This window comes from Erigeron canadensis, chromosome 1 (genome assembly GCF_010389155.1).
Source record: "Erigeron canadensis isolate Cc75 chromosome 1, C_canadensis_v1, whole genome shotgun sequence".
NCBI classification, from domain to species: Eukaryota; Viridiplantae; Streptophyta; class Magnoliopsida; order Asterales; family Asteraceae; genus Erigeron; species Erigeron canadensis.
Window position 1 is genome coordinate 36,002,474 of NC_057761.1, and position 20,760 is coordinate 36,023,233.

General features: G+C 31.8%; 1 protein-coding gene across 1 annotated transcript; it reads left to right on the plus strand.

Moving 5' to 3' along the window:
- Positions 1 to 15,995: 15,995 nt before the first annotated feature.
- Positions 15,996 to 16,625, plus strand: LOC122584896 (auxin-responsive protein SAUR50-like). The gene has a single exon (XM_043756971.1). The coding sequence runs from the start codon at positions 16,120 to 16,122 to the stop codon at positions 16,423 to 16,425; it is 306 nt and encodes a 101-aa protein (XP_043612906.1). The 5' UTR covers positions 15,996 to 16,119; the 3' UTR covers positions 16,426 to 16,625.
- Positions 16,626 to 20,760: the final 4,135 nt, after the last annotated feature.

Consider the following 20,760-nt stretch of genomic DNA (forward strand, 5'->3'; position numbering starts at 1 on the left):
GAAAGGTGGTGAGATATATGGGAATGAGAAGGTGTGTATTTATAAGGTACATAATACTTGTATACCTACAAATTATGTGGTTTAATTTCCAATTGCTCGATCATACTAATTAATAATTTATGAGATATGCAAAATAGAGCTTTGATTTGAATCATGAAATACACATGGCGTATAAACATGAGCTAGGTATATTCATTTTAAAACAGTATTCTATATGTAAAATAATTAAAGCTTTGGATGTGAATTAACATTAGGTATAATGTTGATTATAATGAGAGAGTTTTACATGTTATCTCTATATATTTTCTGGCGTTACACATGAATCCGTGTTACTAACAATATACTAACATTTTATAGAAGTACGTAACATTGAACGACTTATATTATTCAAAATTTTCTCATGTGTTGCTATATATTTAGGAAATCAAAGTACTCGTAAAGAATTGTTCTAAATAAAGAAGTGTATTGTTTAACAAGTGAATGCTATTAAGAGTGATCAGATAAGGATAAGTATCTAGTGAAAAATGAAACCATATATATTAGCATATACGTTAATTAATTTACGAATACCTTGCATAGTTTGTTCATGCTATCATTAATAACCATAATTATATTTTCTAGAAATTGTGACTTGATTACGATATATAATGTTCGGCGCTTTACACCTTACAAGATATACATTGACACCAATATTCAGTGGCAAAGAGAAGTTTTCTAACGAAGGTTTGGATTAAAAAAGATCTGAGTTTAAGTCCTAGGGGAGCAAAATTTACCCCAACTAATTGTCGTGTCTTTGTGCGAATTAATCGATTATTTTTATCCTCCTTTCAGCGGTAACAAGGACCCTGTTAAAACAATACAGTCCAGACCCTCGTTGTAATATTTGATCCGCACTTGTAAAAAATAGGAAAAAGATAAGAAATGTATTTCATCATGTTTTTCAAACGTGAGTTTCTTTGTTATATACTTAACTCCTTAATTATCTATAAAAACATACGCTTTACATTAAATCGGTTTATATTACATATCTTCGTATCAACGTAACTCCAAACATTGTAAAACTACGTACTCTATCATGTTTAACAATTTTAAGCGAATTGAATGCATGATCACTACAATGAATCCAAAGCAAAGCCTTGATCTATTGATCACTACAAGCTTTCCTACTTTAGGTGTATATATATGGGTTTGTAGTGTGTTTTTGACCAGGTGCAAAACTTGACATACTCCACCTTTTGTAATTTCTGTAGTAACTAGTAAGATCCAGGTGCAAAACATGGGCCACATATTTACATGTTGCAGAGGTGTGCCGTTGAAAATAATGTCAAAATGAATTGCAATTTCCATATATATATATATATATATCCATTAATCAACAAAAGTTCGTAGAGTAATGATGTAAAGGAAATGATAAAGGTAAAAATAGTATTCAGAATGTAAAGAGATTCAAAAATAAATTTGCTGGCGTAAAGAAAATTATGAATGCAAATTTGGTGTTGGGAATATATGCAAAGAGATTTAAGGATAAAATTGGTGATGTGAGGTAATCGAACGTTTTTTACGAATGTAAATGCGATTAGTGTTTTTATAATATTGTTACCTTTATAAAACATCACCTTGCATAATGTCACCGGCCTACAAAAGGCAAGGACATATTACATCACAAAATTTATAAGGAATCATAAATATGTTTACAATCAAGTTTAAGGTCGACAAGATGTGTATCGAGTCCAAAAAAAATTCATTCTGACAAATGAAGTGTTCACCTTTGGCCGGTATGCCTTCGAACGTACACTTAAATTCAATTTGTGATCACCTTGCCCATAATTTGTATAGAATATATTGTTCGAATTGACAAACCTTTACATATATGACAAACCTTTTTATATATGACTGGTCTATATGAAAGCAAAAGTGGCACAATATTAATACATGCATATGATGAGAGAGTGCCTGGTTAATTAAGTTAGGGTATTGAAAGAAGTTAGTTAAAATGTCTTAGTTAGAAAGAAGAGGAGCTAATTAAGGTGACATATATACATATTTTCAATTGAATTGGCGATCAGCTTTCAAACAAATTAAAAGAGAAAGATGATTCTCAAGTAGAATTAAAGGAAACTGAGTAGCTAGGCAGCCTAGATAAGGCTGAATTTGTAAAAATGAGTTTTAACAGTTAAGAATGATGATCGATCATATTACAATCTCATCATCATCTATATATGATGATCACATTTATAACAAATATATTTTTATATATCGTTACGTACAAACCCTTTGCGGAAGGGCATTATATTCTAGATTTCTAGTTACCATCACTTTATAACTTCACCTTATACCATACATGTGCATCCACACCATTTATTACTAAGATTTGGCTAAGCTTTGCGGTCCATGTTTTCTTTTTACAAGAATAAAAAAAACAAGTTTAGAAACGAAAAGTAAGCTAGGAGGAGAAAGAGATATCTCGAAATTTAGGTTAGCGGCCGGAGAGCCAATTACTAACCCTTTTTATTTTTAACGCTGACCATAGACAAAACTTGCAATTGAAAGACGGATTGGTTAGGAGGCCAAGCTAGCAGTCTAGCGCCACCCAGCCCCCACTCATGACCACTAGCCTGATGGCTCCACTATCATGAATGATGTCCAAAACGTAGCGTGGCATGACTCGAGAGTGTCGACACTTTGAATGATTCTCAGGCATGCTAACTAATTAATTACTTGGCACATTAAATTTTCGAAAGGAAAATAATTGGCACACATTTACTTTGAAGTAATATTATATATACTGATAGATATACATAACAAAATTCGTCTATATGCATACATGAAATTACCGTATGTTAGTTTTATACATATGAATTATCGTTGATTATTTGTTTCAAGTGAAATATATTCATGATGTAATAACACCATATATATTTGATCAAAAAATTGTCGGATGTTAGTTTTATACATATCAACTATATATCGTTGATTAATTATTTGTTTTAAACCATTTGAGTTATAAAATTTGTAGTGGTGAATTAAATTCGTCGTCCTAAATAGTTTGGCGGATAGATAAAAATTGATTTACCGGTATCTATTTTTAGACATCTTTGATAGATATTTATTGAATCAAACTACTTTTGGAAGAGAGTGCGACATTCGTTTTGTCTTATAGAAAAAAGTAGCAACTGTAGCGTGTTGTATATTTTCAGTTATAAACCGACATTGCATGTGATTGACGTCTATGGCTGATCTACGTCCTTGGTCCTTTGGTTTGTCCTTATTTCACGGATTGGGCTGCTAAAAGGGCCCATTATACACATTTAATGTACATTTCCATGCATTATATCATCATTCATATAAATAATCAATACAAGTCTATAATTTGCTCTTTCTAAATACTTACGTGGTCATCAGTTTCGCCATATAAGACATTAGAATATCTTCATGTTACTCATTTTTATGAGTGTGACAAGGATACTTACACCGAAGCATCCACATAGACTAATACTAACACTTTACATCCACATGGAATAATATTAATTAAATACGTTTAGGTATTGAAATTCCTTACAAACTCAGCTCTCATCAATTTAGCAAAGAATTGGGCGTCCATTCCTTTTGAAGTCTTGCCTGAAATAAAGTTTTCTATGGCATATTATCTAATCTAATACGAGTAATAATATATAATAATATATTGAAAAGCAATATTTGTTTAAAACTTTGCCATATCAAGTAAACTTATTTATTTTCCGAAAAAACCCTATATCTTACTTTTATCCCGTTGATGAGCATTTTGCTCAGATTCTTTAGTCTTTTAATGAATAAGACCCAACGAGCTAAAAGAGTCAACCCCATCCTGAAAGATGTTACTCAAACACCTTAAAATCTCAAGTCCCTTCAGCTACCAATCCATCGATTAATGGTTAAAAGATTGACATACCTATATATATATATATATATTACTTTTCTAAATGGAAAATAAAATAGTATTAGTATATCAAAAAATAAGTTCAAAAAATATACATATTATAAGGGAAATTCACATCCACAAAACAGAAAGAAATTTCAGAAAAACAAAAAAACAAATAATAGATAGCCCACTTTCTTTTTATTTTCCCATATACAAAACAAACATATTGATTTTCGCATTTCATTTTAAATCTTTATCATGTGTTAATTTATTAAAGGAGCAGACAACACACACTCATAAATATACAAGGTTGATATTATTCATTTCATTTTATTTTTTGATCACGTGTTAGTTTATGGATGTTATTTCGTTAAATATTCATATAGAAGACTAATATCTTATGTTATTTTATATGCCATTACATATAATATCTAATGTTATATATATTGTCATAGACCCCCTTATTTAACTATAATATCTAATTTGAATATATGAGTACAAATTTTACTTTATTGTTTCTAATTAATAATTTAAATGTCATTAGACAATTTCGATCTCTTCAATTTACAGACATTGTTGAGAGCGTTAATGGACAAACAAGTGATGATGATGATGTAATGTAATGTACATTGGTGATCGAAGAAAGTAAAAAGATGTTGTTTATAGGAATGTATCAATTAGTACACCAATTTAATTAGAACTTAGAAGTGTGAGCTAGCCAAACTATTAACAAAAATGACCATTCAAAAAAAAAAAAAAACAAAACACACACACACAAGTAGTAAAAAGGTATTAATTACTAGTAATGTTGTGACACCCGGCAAATTTGGGGTCCCTTTGACTCGGTAGAAATCACTTTCTTTGACCATACAATATGATGACTTATAATAAATATGAATATACTCATATATATAAATATATTTATACTTGTATGTGAAACTATGTGTTAGTTTATTTTTACATGCAAGTAACTTATCGGTAAAACGTTAACTAGTATATGAGCTTTCACTCGACCACCTTTACATGAGATGGATTACAAATGAAATATTAAATAAATAAATAAATAAGATTATTTTGTTTAAATATTATAATGATAATCTTATGTTATAATAATAATAAACCTTAAATTAACCTACTTAATTAAATAATTCTTCTACTAATTAAACTAATAACAATAATTAAAGTAAATTACACTTCAAGCCCTCCAAAACCTTGTAAATTTCAGCGTCACCCCTCCCCATACTAACCCAAACTATATAAACTCACTAAACTATTACATCTCAACCCTAATCACATACTAATTAAACTATTCTTATACTACTAAAACACACACTCCTCCTTCTCCCTCTCTTAAAACTCACGGCCACTACACCAAAAGTGCAGCCGCCCAAACACCCCTAAACAACATCACAATCATTATCTAATATTACCTAAATATGAAGTAAGAGGTATTATAGCATTAGATCTTTAATAAACAAATATAAAGATCATTTCCCATTTCAAATTCTTCTTTGGAGCTGGCCACGTAACACACTTACAAACACATAAATCATCACTTTTGATCACCAAAAATACTTGGAGTCATTAGATCTTGAACATACATTATTACAAAGTAAGTTTGATCATTATAAATGACCAACTTCTTCTTGACGAGGGCTGGTCGAATAACTCATATATTTTATACTCTTTTTATCTTCTAACTCCTCTTCAATGATTTGTCTATGCATCTTTGATGTTTGGCTTTTGGGTTCAAACCTTTAATCATTGTTTAAAACAAGAGAACAATGAATTTAGTTACTATTATATTACTAGTATATCTTAAATTATTTTAATTGGGATTCATCACCAAAAAGTTTATATATTATTTTTATTCTTTATTATATCCAAGTTGATTTATTCTCTTGTTTGTATATTCTTTGTTCTTTGTTTGTATATGATAAAGAATGATTGAACCTAATGATTGGATAACATAAGAAAAATCAGAAATGAAAAATAAACTCTTGGACTCATTAACATGAGTTAAGATGTATTAATTATATACTTTTGTTTGGATCTAATGCATATGAAAGAAATTCCAACAGATTGTATGGTTTCACATCTTAAATTCTTACACTAGTATATAGTTAATATGTCCATCAATCATGTTATATCATAACACGCTTATATTAATACATGTGCGCTTTAACTACAAGTGTACTGCACACGCGTGAGTATGAGCACAAGTATGTAATGATCCAAAAGATTCATATGTGTATTTATATGTTTATACTTATATGTTTCCTCTAGTGCACTTGGGAAAACACCTACCGATTGTATGGTCTTGGGTGCACTAGTGTGTCCATGCAAACGATTATACCTACCCGAAACACCACATCTTTGAATTGATGGGAACCGGTGTCATGTATGGTCTCGTCGGCATCAACACGTACATATAAATATAAAGTATATATAAGTATATGTTTAATTTGGAAATAATACAAGACACTTTTATAAGATCTACATTTATTTGTCAGCTTAAATGATAAACTCAACAACCAACTAAATAAACTTTAAACCATACTTTCAATAAAGCTTTGGGGTGATAAAAACCTTTAAAAATAATCTACCACCAACATTTTATGCTAAAATGAATTATATTTTCTTCTATAGGTCATACTTAATCAACTCATCCTTTTCTTCATCCATACCCTCTAAAGGTGAGATCTCCTTAGCCCCATCTTACTTATATATTTTTGGGCTGCAATAAATACTCTTACTTTATGAACACAAGTACATGCACAACGGTATACAAGGCTATTATAAGTTACTATGTTCACAACAAGTCCTCACAATCATGATATGTTAATTATGGATTTAAACGTGGATACGTTGAATAGCGCTATTTGGGTTGACACACCCCACCCGGCATAAACACGGCGGGGAGCCGAACGGGTGACACATATTTGTAAATATTCGGTACTTTGAACAAGTACCGGGAGGCAAACTATAACAACGCGTCAGTTTCGTATCATGAGCTTATATAGATGTATACTACTTACATTCCTAGCATTCTTGTTTAACAATGACTACCTTCATTGTGGAAAAGCAATGGTTAACTTATGTCTTGTGGTTCATGGCTAAACGTTTTATTAAAACTAAGGAACTCACCAACTTTATGTTAACACAATAAAGTATGTATTGCAGGTGATTAGATGTTGTCATGCTCAGATTGCTACTTGTTGTTCGCTTGTACTTGTTGAATAAAGACCCTATCCACCATACCTTCTAGTGCTCCATCTTTGCTAAAGGATATGGACTCGTAGTTCAAATGTGTTTTCTTAATCTTTTTCAAATCAAGACTATTTAGATTTCATGTGATGTATTTGGATCTTTGAATAATTATGTTTTATAAAATGCAAGTTTTCAAAACGACTACGTTTTGAGTCGTTCAATATACTCTTGTGTTGTGATATTATGAAAGTCACGCCCCACCCGTTGACCCGTATTTTGGGGGTGTGACAGATTGACTACGTTTTGAGTCGTTCGATATACTCTTGTGTTGTGATATTATGAAAGTCACGCCCCATCCGTTGACCCGTATTTTGGGGGTGTGACAAATGTTTTTGCTATTCATTTGTTTTAAATCTATATTTTTCATACACATTTTGTAATAAAATATAGCGTATATAGAAATCACAAGCTATTAATTGTTGATTCATGATTTTGATGGTAAAGATGTTCACAATGTTTGTTTGAATGAACAACAAATGAAGATGCTCAGGTATTTCGTATAGGCTGTCACAATAACAAAAGACCACTAAGGCCGGTGCTTATAGCACCTTCTCCCAAGCGTCCTCGCAAGCCCATGACGCGGACGGCTATAGGCCTTGATCGTCTGGAAGTTTGCGTCCTCTCGCATGTTCTTGGCCAAGAAGTTCACGGACACTACGTGTGGGTCCATTTTGTGCCGTTTGATTTTTTTTTTCTTTCTCAACGTTCAAATTTAATATTCCTTATTTAAACTCTAACATTTTCACAACTTCACAACCAATTCAAATCACTAAACAAAATCTTTCAACTCTATTTTATGCTCCTCAAACCATTCAATTTCAAGATGGCGAAACAAGTGTGGACTGAATCCGAAGATCTTTTGTTATGCAAGTGTTGGATACAAGTTTCTGAGATGGTTAACCCAACACCCCAAAAATCTACTTGGACCAACATATGTGAAAGCTTCAACGAACGCATCATTGAAGGTCCACGGAGCGTATCTCAAATACTAGGTCACTTCAATAAGATTCGTAATGAATGTAAGCAGTTTCAGGCAATTATACGAGGTTCAATGCCCAGATTCATTCTGATGAGTTGCTCTATGCAATGGCGTATCGGGAGTACCGCGAGAATTATGGAAAGGGCTTCAGATACGAGCATTGTTTCAGGAAGCTTATCACGGTTCCCCACTTTCGTTTTTATTAAGTCTGTTTTATGTATTCTAATAATTAAGTCTCTTTTATGTATTTTTATTTAAGTGTGTTTTATGTATTTTTATTTAAGTTTGTCTTATGTATTGTAATGTGTACTTTGTATTTTAATAAAAACAGACTTTTATTCATAATTTAAAAACACTAAAAACTTATTAAACAGAAACATACAACATAATAATTCATAGAACACATTATTAAAAAACAAACTTATTTCTTCATCTCATGGACTGCTTTGGCTGAACTGATGAACTTGTTGAATGTGTAAACCGCATTAGCAAGTTGGTCAATAGCAAGTTGAATTTTGTCGTACTTCGTCTGCAAATAAGTGAAGTATTGATACTCAAGCTCAGTACAATGCCCAGCTTGTATATAACGGATTTGTTCAAGACACCATTTCTTTTTTCGCTGCCAATTTTAGACCAATTTCAACAATTTCCTCTTCGGACTTTTGGTGGTCAAGGATATCAGCCATGATACTGTCATTCACTTGATCGACAGTCATTGGTGGTTTATGGTTACATGATCGACAAACATTTGATGAAGAAGCCATTTAAGATGTATAAGAGTTTGAGAGTTGATAAAAAATATCTGATAAGGAGCCAATATTTATAGCTGAATAAAAAGACGCTCCTCCAACGTTCAAAATTTAAAATATTTACACAATTAGTCCCTCTAACGTTCGAATTCAATATATTTACAGTTTTAGTCCCTCAAACGGCCAAAAATTCAAAAACAATTACACTTTCAGCCCCTGAACGGCTAGTTGGATTGTCAGGCTATAAATACCAACCCATAGCACAATTAAGTTGCATCCTCATACCCATGTTCATTATTGTAAAAACTCACTCACTCTTTCTAACCAAATGGCGTCCTCATCATCAAACAAGAATGTTCATCGACCTCGTCTGACCGAACAAGAGATGAAAACACGAATCATGGCTGATATCAAAGAGGATACCCTCCTTCAAACTGAACTCTCTAACCAAATGGGTTACCTACGGGAGAAAAGACGACAATGCGAGTATCAGCTTGAGGCAATACAAGTACCAGGTCGCAAGGTCTCGAAGCACGAAGAGACATATTCTATGTTTCTGCAGAATTAGATCAAGAAGATAAAGAGGGTGGTCGATGACGTTTTTAACAGTGGTCACACGTTGGGTGACCAGTGCACCTGGACCGAATCGTATCATGACAACTGCGGGGAAGGAAAAAGTACTTGGGAAGTCAAATGCCCGCAACACGACAAGTGGTGTGCAAACGAAACCGCTTACCGTGGCTTAGGGAAAATGTCAATCAAAGATGATGAAGAGTAATTTTAATGATTATATATTTCGTTTTTTTTAATCAAGTACTATGTTTTTTATATTTTGTGTTGTTTTTTTTTAAAGTAATGTAATTTGTGTTATTGATAAAATATGGTTTTTTATTATATTTGAATGGTTTTTTGTTAATTAAATAAATTATAAAAGAATTGATGATGTGGCGAAGAAATTCTGAAGAAGTTGTCTTTATAAACAGTGAATGTCCTGAGAAGATTACTGGATTATATGATGCTAATGTGGCACTGAAGAAGTTACAAGAAGACACTCCTTATAAGTACAGGCCTAAGTGATAAGCATTCGGAACACTTTAACGTTCCATAATGTTACTCAAGTTTCGGGAAATTTGCTAATAACGTACCCACCTGTCTATAAGCACGACAACAAATTAAAGGTAAAACGTACATGATCGCCTTAAAGATTATACACAGTATCACTGTTTTAAGCTTCTCACCAGCTATATATGCTGGATGTCACTGGCAAAAACTTGCACAAATAAATACACATGTGTCAATGGCAAGTTGATTATAGTTGTATTGTCATTTGTGGGTAAAAAAAAATGGCTGGTGCAAAACGTGTCAGTGCCTTGTTGTCACCGGGCTTAGATGCCTACGAATTTTAAGACCAATAGGTACGTGGCTAGATAATGGCTGGCTTTTTTCAATAGCTAGTTTACACTCGTAAAAATAACTGAGCTAATTTAAGAGTCATAATAAAATAATAAATGTAATATTATTACTATACAGGTTTCTTTTCTTTTTTTTTTTTTTTTTTTTTTTTTTGTATTGTATTGTTAAAGTTATCAAAATAAATAAATGACAAAAATCGTTGAAAAAACAATAAATGACAAAAATAATACTTTGGGTTTTGATTTTCCAGGTATGCATGCATATAAACTTTAAATTGTGGACGTGTTTAATGAGTCTAAAAATAGACAATTTATATGTATGTTTGAACTTTGTAATTGTCCTCTATTAATTGAAAAAAGATGCAAACAATGATCGTTTGAAGAGAAAGAAAAACTAAAAACAATGGAAAAACACTAAATTATAACTTCTAATTGAATGGCCTAGTTTTGAACATGTTGGGCTTCTTTACAGGGAAGTCTTAAAATATGAATCTCATTAGTTAATTAGAGATGTCTTTTTCCAATAACTAATTAAGATAGAAAAAACCACAAGTTTTACCAATTTAGAAAAAAAAAATAAAATAAAATAAAAAAAAAAATAGCTAGTAGATACAGTTGGGTAGCGGCATGTTGAAGACAAATACGAGTATTGTATAGGTTAAAAGAATGTTTGTTGGGCTAATTTGAAGCACCTTTTGGCCGGTAAAGTACGTGTTGGTTTTTAAAAACCAATATATTAGAGTAGAGGAAGTGTTAAGAGTGAAACTAAAATGTCATGTCACCTTTCATAGTTTCATTAATAGGAATTAACCATGTTAAATCGATCATCAATGAATTTTAAACCAAATAATAGATGAGAGTGGTAAGAATGAAACCAATTAACACTCATTTGTAAGACATTGGAGATCGAGTGACTTGTGAAACACCATATATTTCATAAACCGAGTTTTCCATTTTTCGTCCAAACCTAATTAAGTGCCGGAAATGGTGTAATCAGCTCACCGAAATGTAACAGCGCGCCTCTGTTTGCCGAGCCCGCTATATACGATGATAACTCGTTTCCCACTTAAAATCATTATCTATACTATATTATAAAGTTTAAAGTTCACGTTTAAATTTTTAAGTTTCAACATTTACCTTTCTTAAAAATGTCCCTTCTATCAATTATAAATTTAACAAATACCTTTTCTCTCTCATCAAATATCAACCAATCATATTTTTTCTCTCTTTTCCATTAATCATTTATCCCTCCAATTCATTCAAAATCTTTTATCTCACAAACCGTACATCGATAAATTATAAAAATTATATGGGTGTTCTTAAAATTTCATACTCTTTCATTAGAGATGTCATTCGATATACTTTCGACGAGTTTTTAAATCCGATGGCGGAACCCGTACGGTTAAGGCATTTGGCTATCACACTTTATGACCTATCACCCCCACCATCTCACCGCCGCAACACACGGGTACTTACTCTCGTGATCATAAATATCTCATTGCTTTTATAACCAAAATCTATATATATTTTCATTCTAATATCATAGTATCTAAACAATTGATCACGAGGGAAAGACTCAAGACTTGCATACACATGCAACTATGTTTAATTGGACTCGTATCGTCCTTACTTTCTTGAAACAAGAAGGTATAGTAAAAACTAAAATGGTAAGTTGCAGGATCTGTCAAATGAAAGAAATTATTTTTTTTTTGACATATGTACGTGCTCAAAAAGTCGGCATGAAAACAACATATTATCACTCAATTTCTTCAATTCCATGATGCTAATCAATTGTTGGATATGAATATCGTTTATCAATAAAAATTCAATTCTTTGAATGACACCATAAAGTCCGGAAATTTTTTGCACGGATGAGACTAAAATCAAATCAATGTGTAACTAGGAACTTCAGTACTCCAAACATTTGCAAAAGTAGTAAGTCCGGTATCTTACACACAGGACTTTGCCACGTACATTGAAGTCCGGTGGTGTAGTCACTGAACTTCTACAAAAAGGACACCAAGTTGGGTTTCTCCAATACCGCACTTCTGGAAAGCTGCAGATTTCCAACGTGGTTGAATGGTGTAAGATTCCAATTGAGACATCAAATCAACCAAGTTCGGTGTCTACACCACCGGACTTCAATTTATGTGGCAAAGTCTGGTGTCTAAGAAACCGGACTTCCTACTTTTGCAAATGTTTGGAGTGAAGTTTCTAGTTACCCCAATTGATTCGATTTTAGTCTCATCCGTAAAAAAAATTCTAAAGTCCGTTCTAGAGTGGGTTATATGGGTATCAAATACGAAGATCGTAGCCACGTACATCTTGCCGATAACTTAAAGGCCGTGTACGTGCAAGTATCAAATTAAATGAGTCGGTAAGAAAAAAAAATATTCATTAATTATTTATAAAGATGTTAATTTCCATGAAGCCTTAGATAAACTGTCGTATATATATCTCTTCTATTCTTTTTGAACAGCTAGCGAATATTTATTAACAAGTAGCAATATGCTAGAAAATGATGTTACAATGTGATTGAGTTACAACTTTTTGGGTTTACAATCTATTCAAACGTACCATGATATGATGGATGACATTTCTTGCTTTTAACATGTGTCTATATGAAGAAGCTAGTTTAGAGACCCTATATTTGTTGTACTTCTCATACGTACTGTTGGAGTGTGATTATTTTATTATAAATCGCATGTCCGGGAATAACTTAAGCCTACGGGGTCACACGAAATGACACGGTAACTCGATAATATTAATTGATATATTAAAGTAATATATTAATTAGTTTATCACGAAATAATTAATTAAACATAATTAAAAGGTTAATTATATTTAATTAGTTAAAAAAGAGGATTAAAATGTGAAAATTGGAAAATGGATTTGAGCCCTAAAACTAAAGGGCCGGCCATGACAAAGGCCTTGTAAGCCTTTGTCTAACTTGTTTTCCAAGATTGTTTAACCTAATTAACCCCTATATATAGAGGGCTTAATTTTAGATTTTAGTTGTTAGACATACTTTTTCACATAAGCAAATTTTCTCATTTTTCTTCCTTGCTTTGAAGTGGCTGAAATTCCTTCTTCTAAGAGGGGTTTTGACTTTGAAGTTGAAGGTTCAAGCAAAAGGTTTGTTTGGTTTGTGATTGAGTACTAGCATACGTTATTCGGGGTGTCTACACTACAAATCATATTGCATTTGTTCACACTTTTAGGTGAGTGTGAACAAATTAAAAATTTTATCACGCTTTTTAGTGTGTAGAAATATATTGAATTAAAAGTGTGTGAAAATTTCTTCACACTAAAAAATGTGTAGAAATAAAAGTTCACATTTTTTAGTGTGAACTTTTATAATTATTTTATCACCCCACATATAACTAAAAAAAAATTATAAGGAATCTGAAAAGTACATATATACCTAAGTAAAGAAATCAATGTGATGATCAAAAAGATCACGTTTGTATAACATGTTAAGTTTTGACCATTGAATGAGGTTAAAGAGTTTTAAGTGTGGTGCGTGGAACTTTTATCAATAAAGTACATTTTTACTATTCAGGAAAAAAGATAGAATTTCAGTCAAATGGGCCACTCGAGATGTTAAGTTAATTCACATGTATCTAGATTATTGCAAATATATATATATATATATTACTAGCATAGAATCGTACTTTCGGACAACTCTATCTTGTTAATAACCTAAGTGAGTAAGTGAGTGGGATGTAAGATTAACTTTTGTTTTACCACTCCTTTCCAAACTTTTTTATACACAGAAAGTGTAATAATAACTTTAAATTTTTATGTCACTTTTATGGAATCAATACATACATAAATCTAAATAGTTATGTTTTTATTAGTTAACATTAATAACTAACTAAATATATAAATACAACTTTGTGTATTTATAAATATTTTTTATTTTCCGTCTTGTACTTTTTTGTGGCAGAGATCCCTATAGAAGCAGTCTCTCTACCTTTGTGTAGAGGTAAGACTGTCTATAGCTTACCTTCCTCATACCCCGCGTAAAGATTGGGTCTTATTGTTGTTGTAAATATATAAATACAACATTTACTATATTTTAATAATTTAATAGATGGACAAAAAGATAGCTAGATTAGAGATTTAAGGTTTTTTAGCTTAACTGTGCATTCAATGATAGGCTTTGAGAACTTGGAAAGAAACAAAAAAAAGTATGTTATACAAGACAAGTGTAATAAACAAATGGTTTTTGGAGAGGAAAGGGGCCATTGTGTCATGCTAAAGTGCAACAATCCCAGTATGTTCACAAACTTTGATCACATAATCACACTTTGCCATTCTTTCAGCCCCAACACTCCCACATGCCTTTCTCCTATTTTCTAATATATACCCATATGGCCATTTTAAAACAAACAACTGGTTTGACTAACTGAACAACACTAAAAATAAACCGTATAGGAAGAGAGAAAGGAGAGGGAAGAGGAGAGTGGTGGAAAAGCCGGTAGAGACGCGGAGGGAAAGAGGAGAGGGAAAAAATCGGGAAGGAGAAGTAAGGTAATGTTTGAAACGTCTTATAATTAATAGACATAATATAAAAATCTCGTAATTGGTTAAGTCGAACGAGCATGGTACCCGTGCGTTGCTGCGGATATTATGGACGGCAGATGCTGGCCTGTTGGTGATGATGGACGATGGTGGTGGTTATTGACGGAAATAAAGGGTGTGTGTGTTGTTTTGTTATATAGAAAGAAAGAATATTTTTTATGTGTGTTGTTTTGGTTGAGAGAAATAGAGAATAGAGATATTTGTGTTTTGTTTTAAGGGGAATGGTAAGTTGGTAATTTTTTGTATCCCTGAAATTCTAAAATTTCAACACCACATTTATAACTTTTATAAGAGAGTATAGATGACTGTTTGTTTAAAACTTAATAATCCACGAAAGAAAAATTTTACATGAACTCATTAACTTTTATCATAAGCACTCTTTCTTTCTCAGTCTCCATTTCTTAAATATAAAAAAAATACTGTAATAATAGTAATTTAATTTATTCGGTCGATTCATTCAACATATATAAAAAAAACTATATACAAAATAGAACTTAACTAGAAAAGAAAAAAAGTTAGCTAACTATTCTTTTCTATGGTTTATTATTTCTAAATATTTTAAGGCAACCTCAAATATGCCTGGAATAAGACTTAGATCTGAAACTTTTTATAAGAAAACATTCTTTTTTACTAATAGACCATTTGGTGGTGATTTGTTTCATTGTTCACTAAATACTTATTTGAGTATTCATCAATGCATTTGCTTGTTAAATATGCTTATTCCTGGGACAATCCTTTAAATTAGGAGTACTTATAATTTCCTATATAAGAAAATAATTTTGAATAAAATGAAAGGTTCATAAGTACGTAAGTTTTATAAAATGTTACTAACATAGAGCTAGCAACACTGATTCGTGTGTTATGTGAGACAATTTATAGAGAACTATGTACAAATTCTTTCATCAATGGATGTACTTATAAAACGTTAATCCACATTGTAAGCTTTGTTTTACACCCAATGTTTATTTCATCATTCACATCAAAGCAGCTTTATTTTGTATATATCATAGATTTATTATTATAAATGCATGTGAGCAATTGGATATAAAGACACATTCACATGTAGTTATATATGTACCCTATAAATACACTACTACACCTTTCCCTCATTCCCATCTCACCACCTTTGCAATAACAAACTCCCAACAATCCTCTTTCTTACACATACCCATAAACACCACTTGGCAAATTAGAAAAAGATAGACATCTAATTAAATTCCCAAAATGGCCTTCAAGAAGTCATCAAACAAATTGTCACAAGCAGCACTTTTGAAGCATATTATGAAGAGATGTTCAAGCTCAGGAAAGATCAAACAACACAATGAGGATGTACCCAAGGGACATTTTGTCGTCTACGTTGGCGATAATCGTAGCCGATATGTGATACCCATTTCGTTCTTGTCACGGCCCGAATTCCAAAGCCTGCTTAGGCAAGCTGAAGAAGAGTTCGGGTTTGATCATGAAATGGGCCTAACCATTCCTTGTGAAGAACAAGTCTTTGAGTCACTCACTTCATCGCTTCGGTTCTGAAATTCATTAAACATTATGATCATCGACTATTACTACGTACTATACTTTTTTATTTCTTTATTATTTAGTATATATAGATTAATCTAACCATGCATTAAGAGACTGTTTGAGGTTAAACCCATAACATGGAATGGGTTTTTTTCCGAATGATCAATTGTAAAGATTAAAGAGTTCTTTCTTAATGTATTTCGTTTTCTTTCGATCTTGTTCGTATCAGTTCTTTTATTATTTCATTCGAGGAAAGAATGGAGAGTTATTCAATGATAGACGAGATGGGATTTTTATTACTAGCTAGCTTGATACATTTGCCTTCAAATAATAGTTAAGTTATTAAATATATATCTCTCTCTATATGTTCATTATTGTTTGTTCTTAAGTTGTTAGATGTTGCGTAGTTTTGTAGTTTCATCGTATGCATAAAATTAATCAAAGGATTTAGTGATCGAGAAAACTGGATTGTAACTACAGTCGTCAGGTTTAACGTAGCACATAGTAGACTTTACGTGTACTTAATAATATTCTAGCTAGTAGAATCTGTTTAATTGTTATATTATTATATATGACAAAAACTTTAACTTTCATTTTTCATCTTTGCTAAACTTAATATATATTGTAATCTGTAATTTCTTTGTAAAGTCACTATTCATATTCGATTACGTTAATAATGGATATAATGTATGATAATATATATGTATGCTAATATAATGATGTTTTAGACTAGTTGCTAATTAAGATAATCTTTTTGAAACGTTCAAATTAATAATGAAGTGAGATCATGATTATATAAATTTGAACTTGAAACCCAACATCATTTTTACAGAGTATATACCATTAGCTTACAAACTTACATCAACTATACAGAGTACATTTATACCATTAGACTAAAAAAAAAAAAGTAATGGAAGGAACCCTAGCCCCGGTATCATAATTGGATACCCATTGACCCACCCCGTATTAGCCATATGATGCCGGTAAAATACCTTCATCACGTTGTCTTAATAAAGGGTCTTTAATGTTTATTTAAGAATGTTAAGGACTTTGGTATTAATAACTGGGAACGTCCATGCCTTAATAACGCAGTGGACATCCCCGTCTTGCAATAAAGTTTGGGCCTTGGGAGATCAAGGTTCGAATCCGAGCAAGCAAGGTTTTTCCCCAATTTAGCGTCGTGCTTTCTTTACTTGCTAAATTGGTGTGGTTTTCCCTAGCTCCCCTGTGGTTCCCTGACTTCGTGGATCGATCGCTAGTGATTGTCTCCCCAATTGGATGTAACGGCTAGCCTCCCGTGACGCGAACGTTAAAAAAATAACTGAGAAGAAAATCAAACGGTTAACAAATGGCCGGCCCTACATATACTTTTTTTAACGCAATTATTTTTAATCAGTGATGAGATCTTATTTTGACAATCCATGATTTGCAATAATTATATTTGATTAACTAGACAAGAAAGTAAATAAGAATAAGTAAAGAACAAGCTAGAACAAGAGTAATATTCATGTATACAAGTTTATGCAAGTCTAATCATATGTATCATTGATTAAATAGTGAATACACGGTCGATATTACAACTTGTCTTACAAGAAAATACAGACTAACTTAAAAAGTTAATTAAAAGAGAGAAAATAAGTGACACACACTTTATGCATGGTACGGTGACAAACACAAGTGTTTGTATTGCGGCTGTGTTGTTTTATATAGGGGAGGAATTATGGCAACACAGCCTTCTCTTGATAGTGATGGATGGTGGTTGTCGAGATCCTATTGGTTCGAAGTACTTGCGCAGAAAGCCCTTTGTCTTCTTTACCAATTCGGGTATGAGAGAAAAACCCTTCTCTTTTGGTCCACCTGCATCTTTATCTTACAAGGTAAAATACAGTTAGATGAATCACCATGTGACTTTTGTCTTCTTCTGATTTGAATTCTTCCCGTCTTGACTTACAATTTAAAAAGACATAATCCGCTGATGAAGAGTCACTGGACTCGCTGATGACTTACGTCAGCGACCAAGTCTGGTCAGCGAATCCCAGGCTCAACATATATCTAATATCTTCATGAGAAAACCTAAATAAATTTGAAAAAACGCCCTGGTGGGAATCGAACCCGCAATGTATGCATATCCGGGCGCCTTACTATTAGGAGACTGTTTATTAATTTTAAGAATGTTAAGGACAGTATCAGTCTTGTATGTACATGAGACGAGAAATATCTACACATAACACATGTAAATATTACCAACCTGCAGAGAGCACCTTGAGCTAATGCTTTTTATGAAAATCTATAGTACGTGATTTTATATTGATCAATGGCACAAAATATTGGAAAAAATAAATCGAGTGACTGATCGAGCAGCAATACAATAGAGTGGTGTCGACTATATATAAAAATTGGAAACCTGATCATCTCATTATAATTAATGAAGAGTACAAAAAAACGTTTCAATTTGGTCTCCTGTTCAATCTCGAGCATGAGGTATAATCACTAGTTTAAAATGTTAATTACTTCGTAATTATTGGGTTGGTTTAATGTAATTTGTATACATCGCATAAAGGAAAATATAACTATATCTATAACCCCTTATAAAACATATTGAATTCTCTATTTTAGGAAATTTCAGCATTTTTTTATACCCAAAATACCCCTATTTCTTAATCCTAATTCTCCTATACACTAATCTATACTTTTATACTATCTAATACAAAAAAACAACTATCTCTTTAAATATTACATGAGGAAATTATGTAAAATAAATTAAACTACCAGTCCTTTATCTTTTAAAATATTTTCATTAACCTTTTAAATCAATTATCTACATCACTTGACGCCGCCTCCACCACCAACAATCGCTTCCACCACCACACCATCGTCGTTCCGACCACCGTCGCATTGCGCGGGTACCATGCTAATATATATATATATATATATATATATGAGTGTGCGAATCTTGTATGGATTTAAATCATCCATTAATGTCTTCCTCCAAAAGAAAATATAACTAGAAAGTTTTCAAACGTGAGCTCAAGTCGAACTCTTCTACATCATTCTTATTCAAGCTCGAATACAAAAATTAAATTTATAATACACGTAAAAAAATAATAATGAATGATTTCGCGGTACTTTAATTTGTGAAAATTATCAAGTTCAAATATTTCATACAAAATCGTGATCTAGATTGATACTATCAAAATCTCTTTTTCAACACGCAATAAATTGGACCACGTATTTAAAATTAGATATGAGGAATTCAATAATGCATTGGAGCTTAAGGTATAGCATCAATCTCGCGTAAACTTTTTTGGTCCACATGTATATAAATGACATGTATAGATATAACCAAATACATTTATTTGGTTAGGTGCAAAATTAAATAACGGACAAGATGATAGACAGGACACCGCATACGTAGCCGTTTTGGCTACTGATTTAGAGCCATGTAATGTACATTCTTAATTTAGTTTTAATTACACCGGGTTTAGCCCAGTGGACAATGGTAAAAGAATTTTCCATTAATGATCTTTTTTCTGAATTATTAAAAGTTAGAATTTTGTTTAAATACAAATTTGGTAAGATTGCCTTAATTACGTTATACCTACTAAGACTAGAACAGTAAATCCTTTACAATGTAGTCAGAATTTGATGCTGAAGTATGCGCACCAAACTTAAGGATGTTAGTCAGTATCCATCTGGCTTTTTTGGAGTAATTTTATATCCAAAATTGAGCTAATCATTTTTTTATACGCTGAGGAATGAGAATATGTATCTATCATATGTGTATGTTTAGGTGTAAGCTTCTCACAAATATTTTAATTCACAAAAAATGTGAATGCCTAATCATTTAATCATTGTACAATAAATATTACTCTAAAAATTTAGTATGTGATGAATTTTATATTTAAGTTTAAATAAATGACATCACATATTCACTTTACTCTTATATGATACCGTAAAATATATATATGAATGGATCGGATCGTGTTATAATGTTTTTACATTAGTATTTCAATCAAGAGTTGTATATAGTATATGATACAATTTAGAATAGTTAAAATAAATGGCAAAGATTGATGTGAACTTTTGATATATCATACATTATGTCTAATTAATGTGTACTTCGATATGATCTGTTTCTGTTTTGGTCTTTAGGCACAATATTACGGAGTACATGTATTCGACATATATATATATATATATATATATATATTAGGTCTTTTTCTCGCGCGTTGCGTGAATTGTTATAAGTTAGGGTTTTGACATACTTGTTTTAATTAAAAATTTAGCTGTTGACAATAACGATATATTTATACGTATTTATTTCTTTTCCAGCAAAGCATTCCATTC

Excerpts from the sequence above, each read along its gene's own strand:
- LOC122584896 (XM_043756971.1), top strand. The coding sequence starts at position 16,120 with ATGGCCTTCAAGAAGTCATCAAACAAATTGTCACAAGCAGCACTTTTG.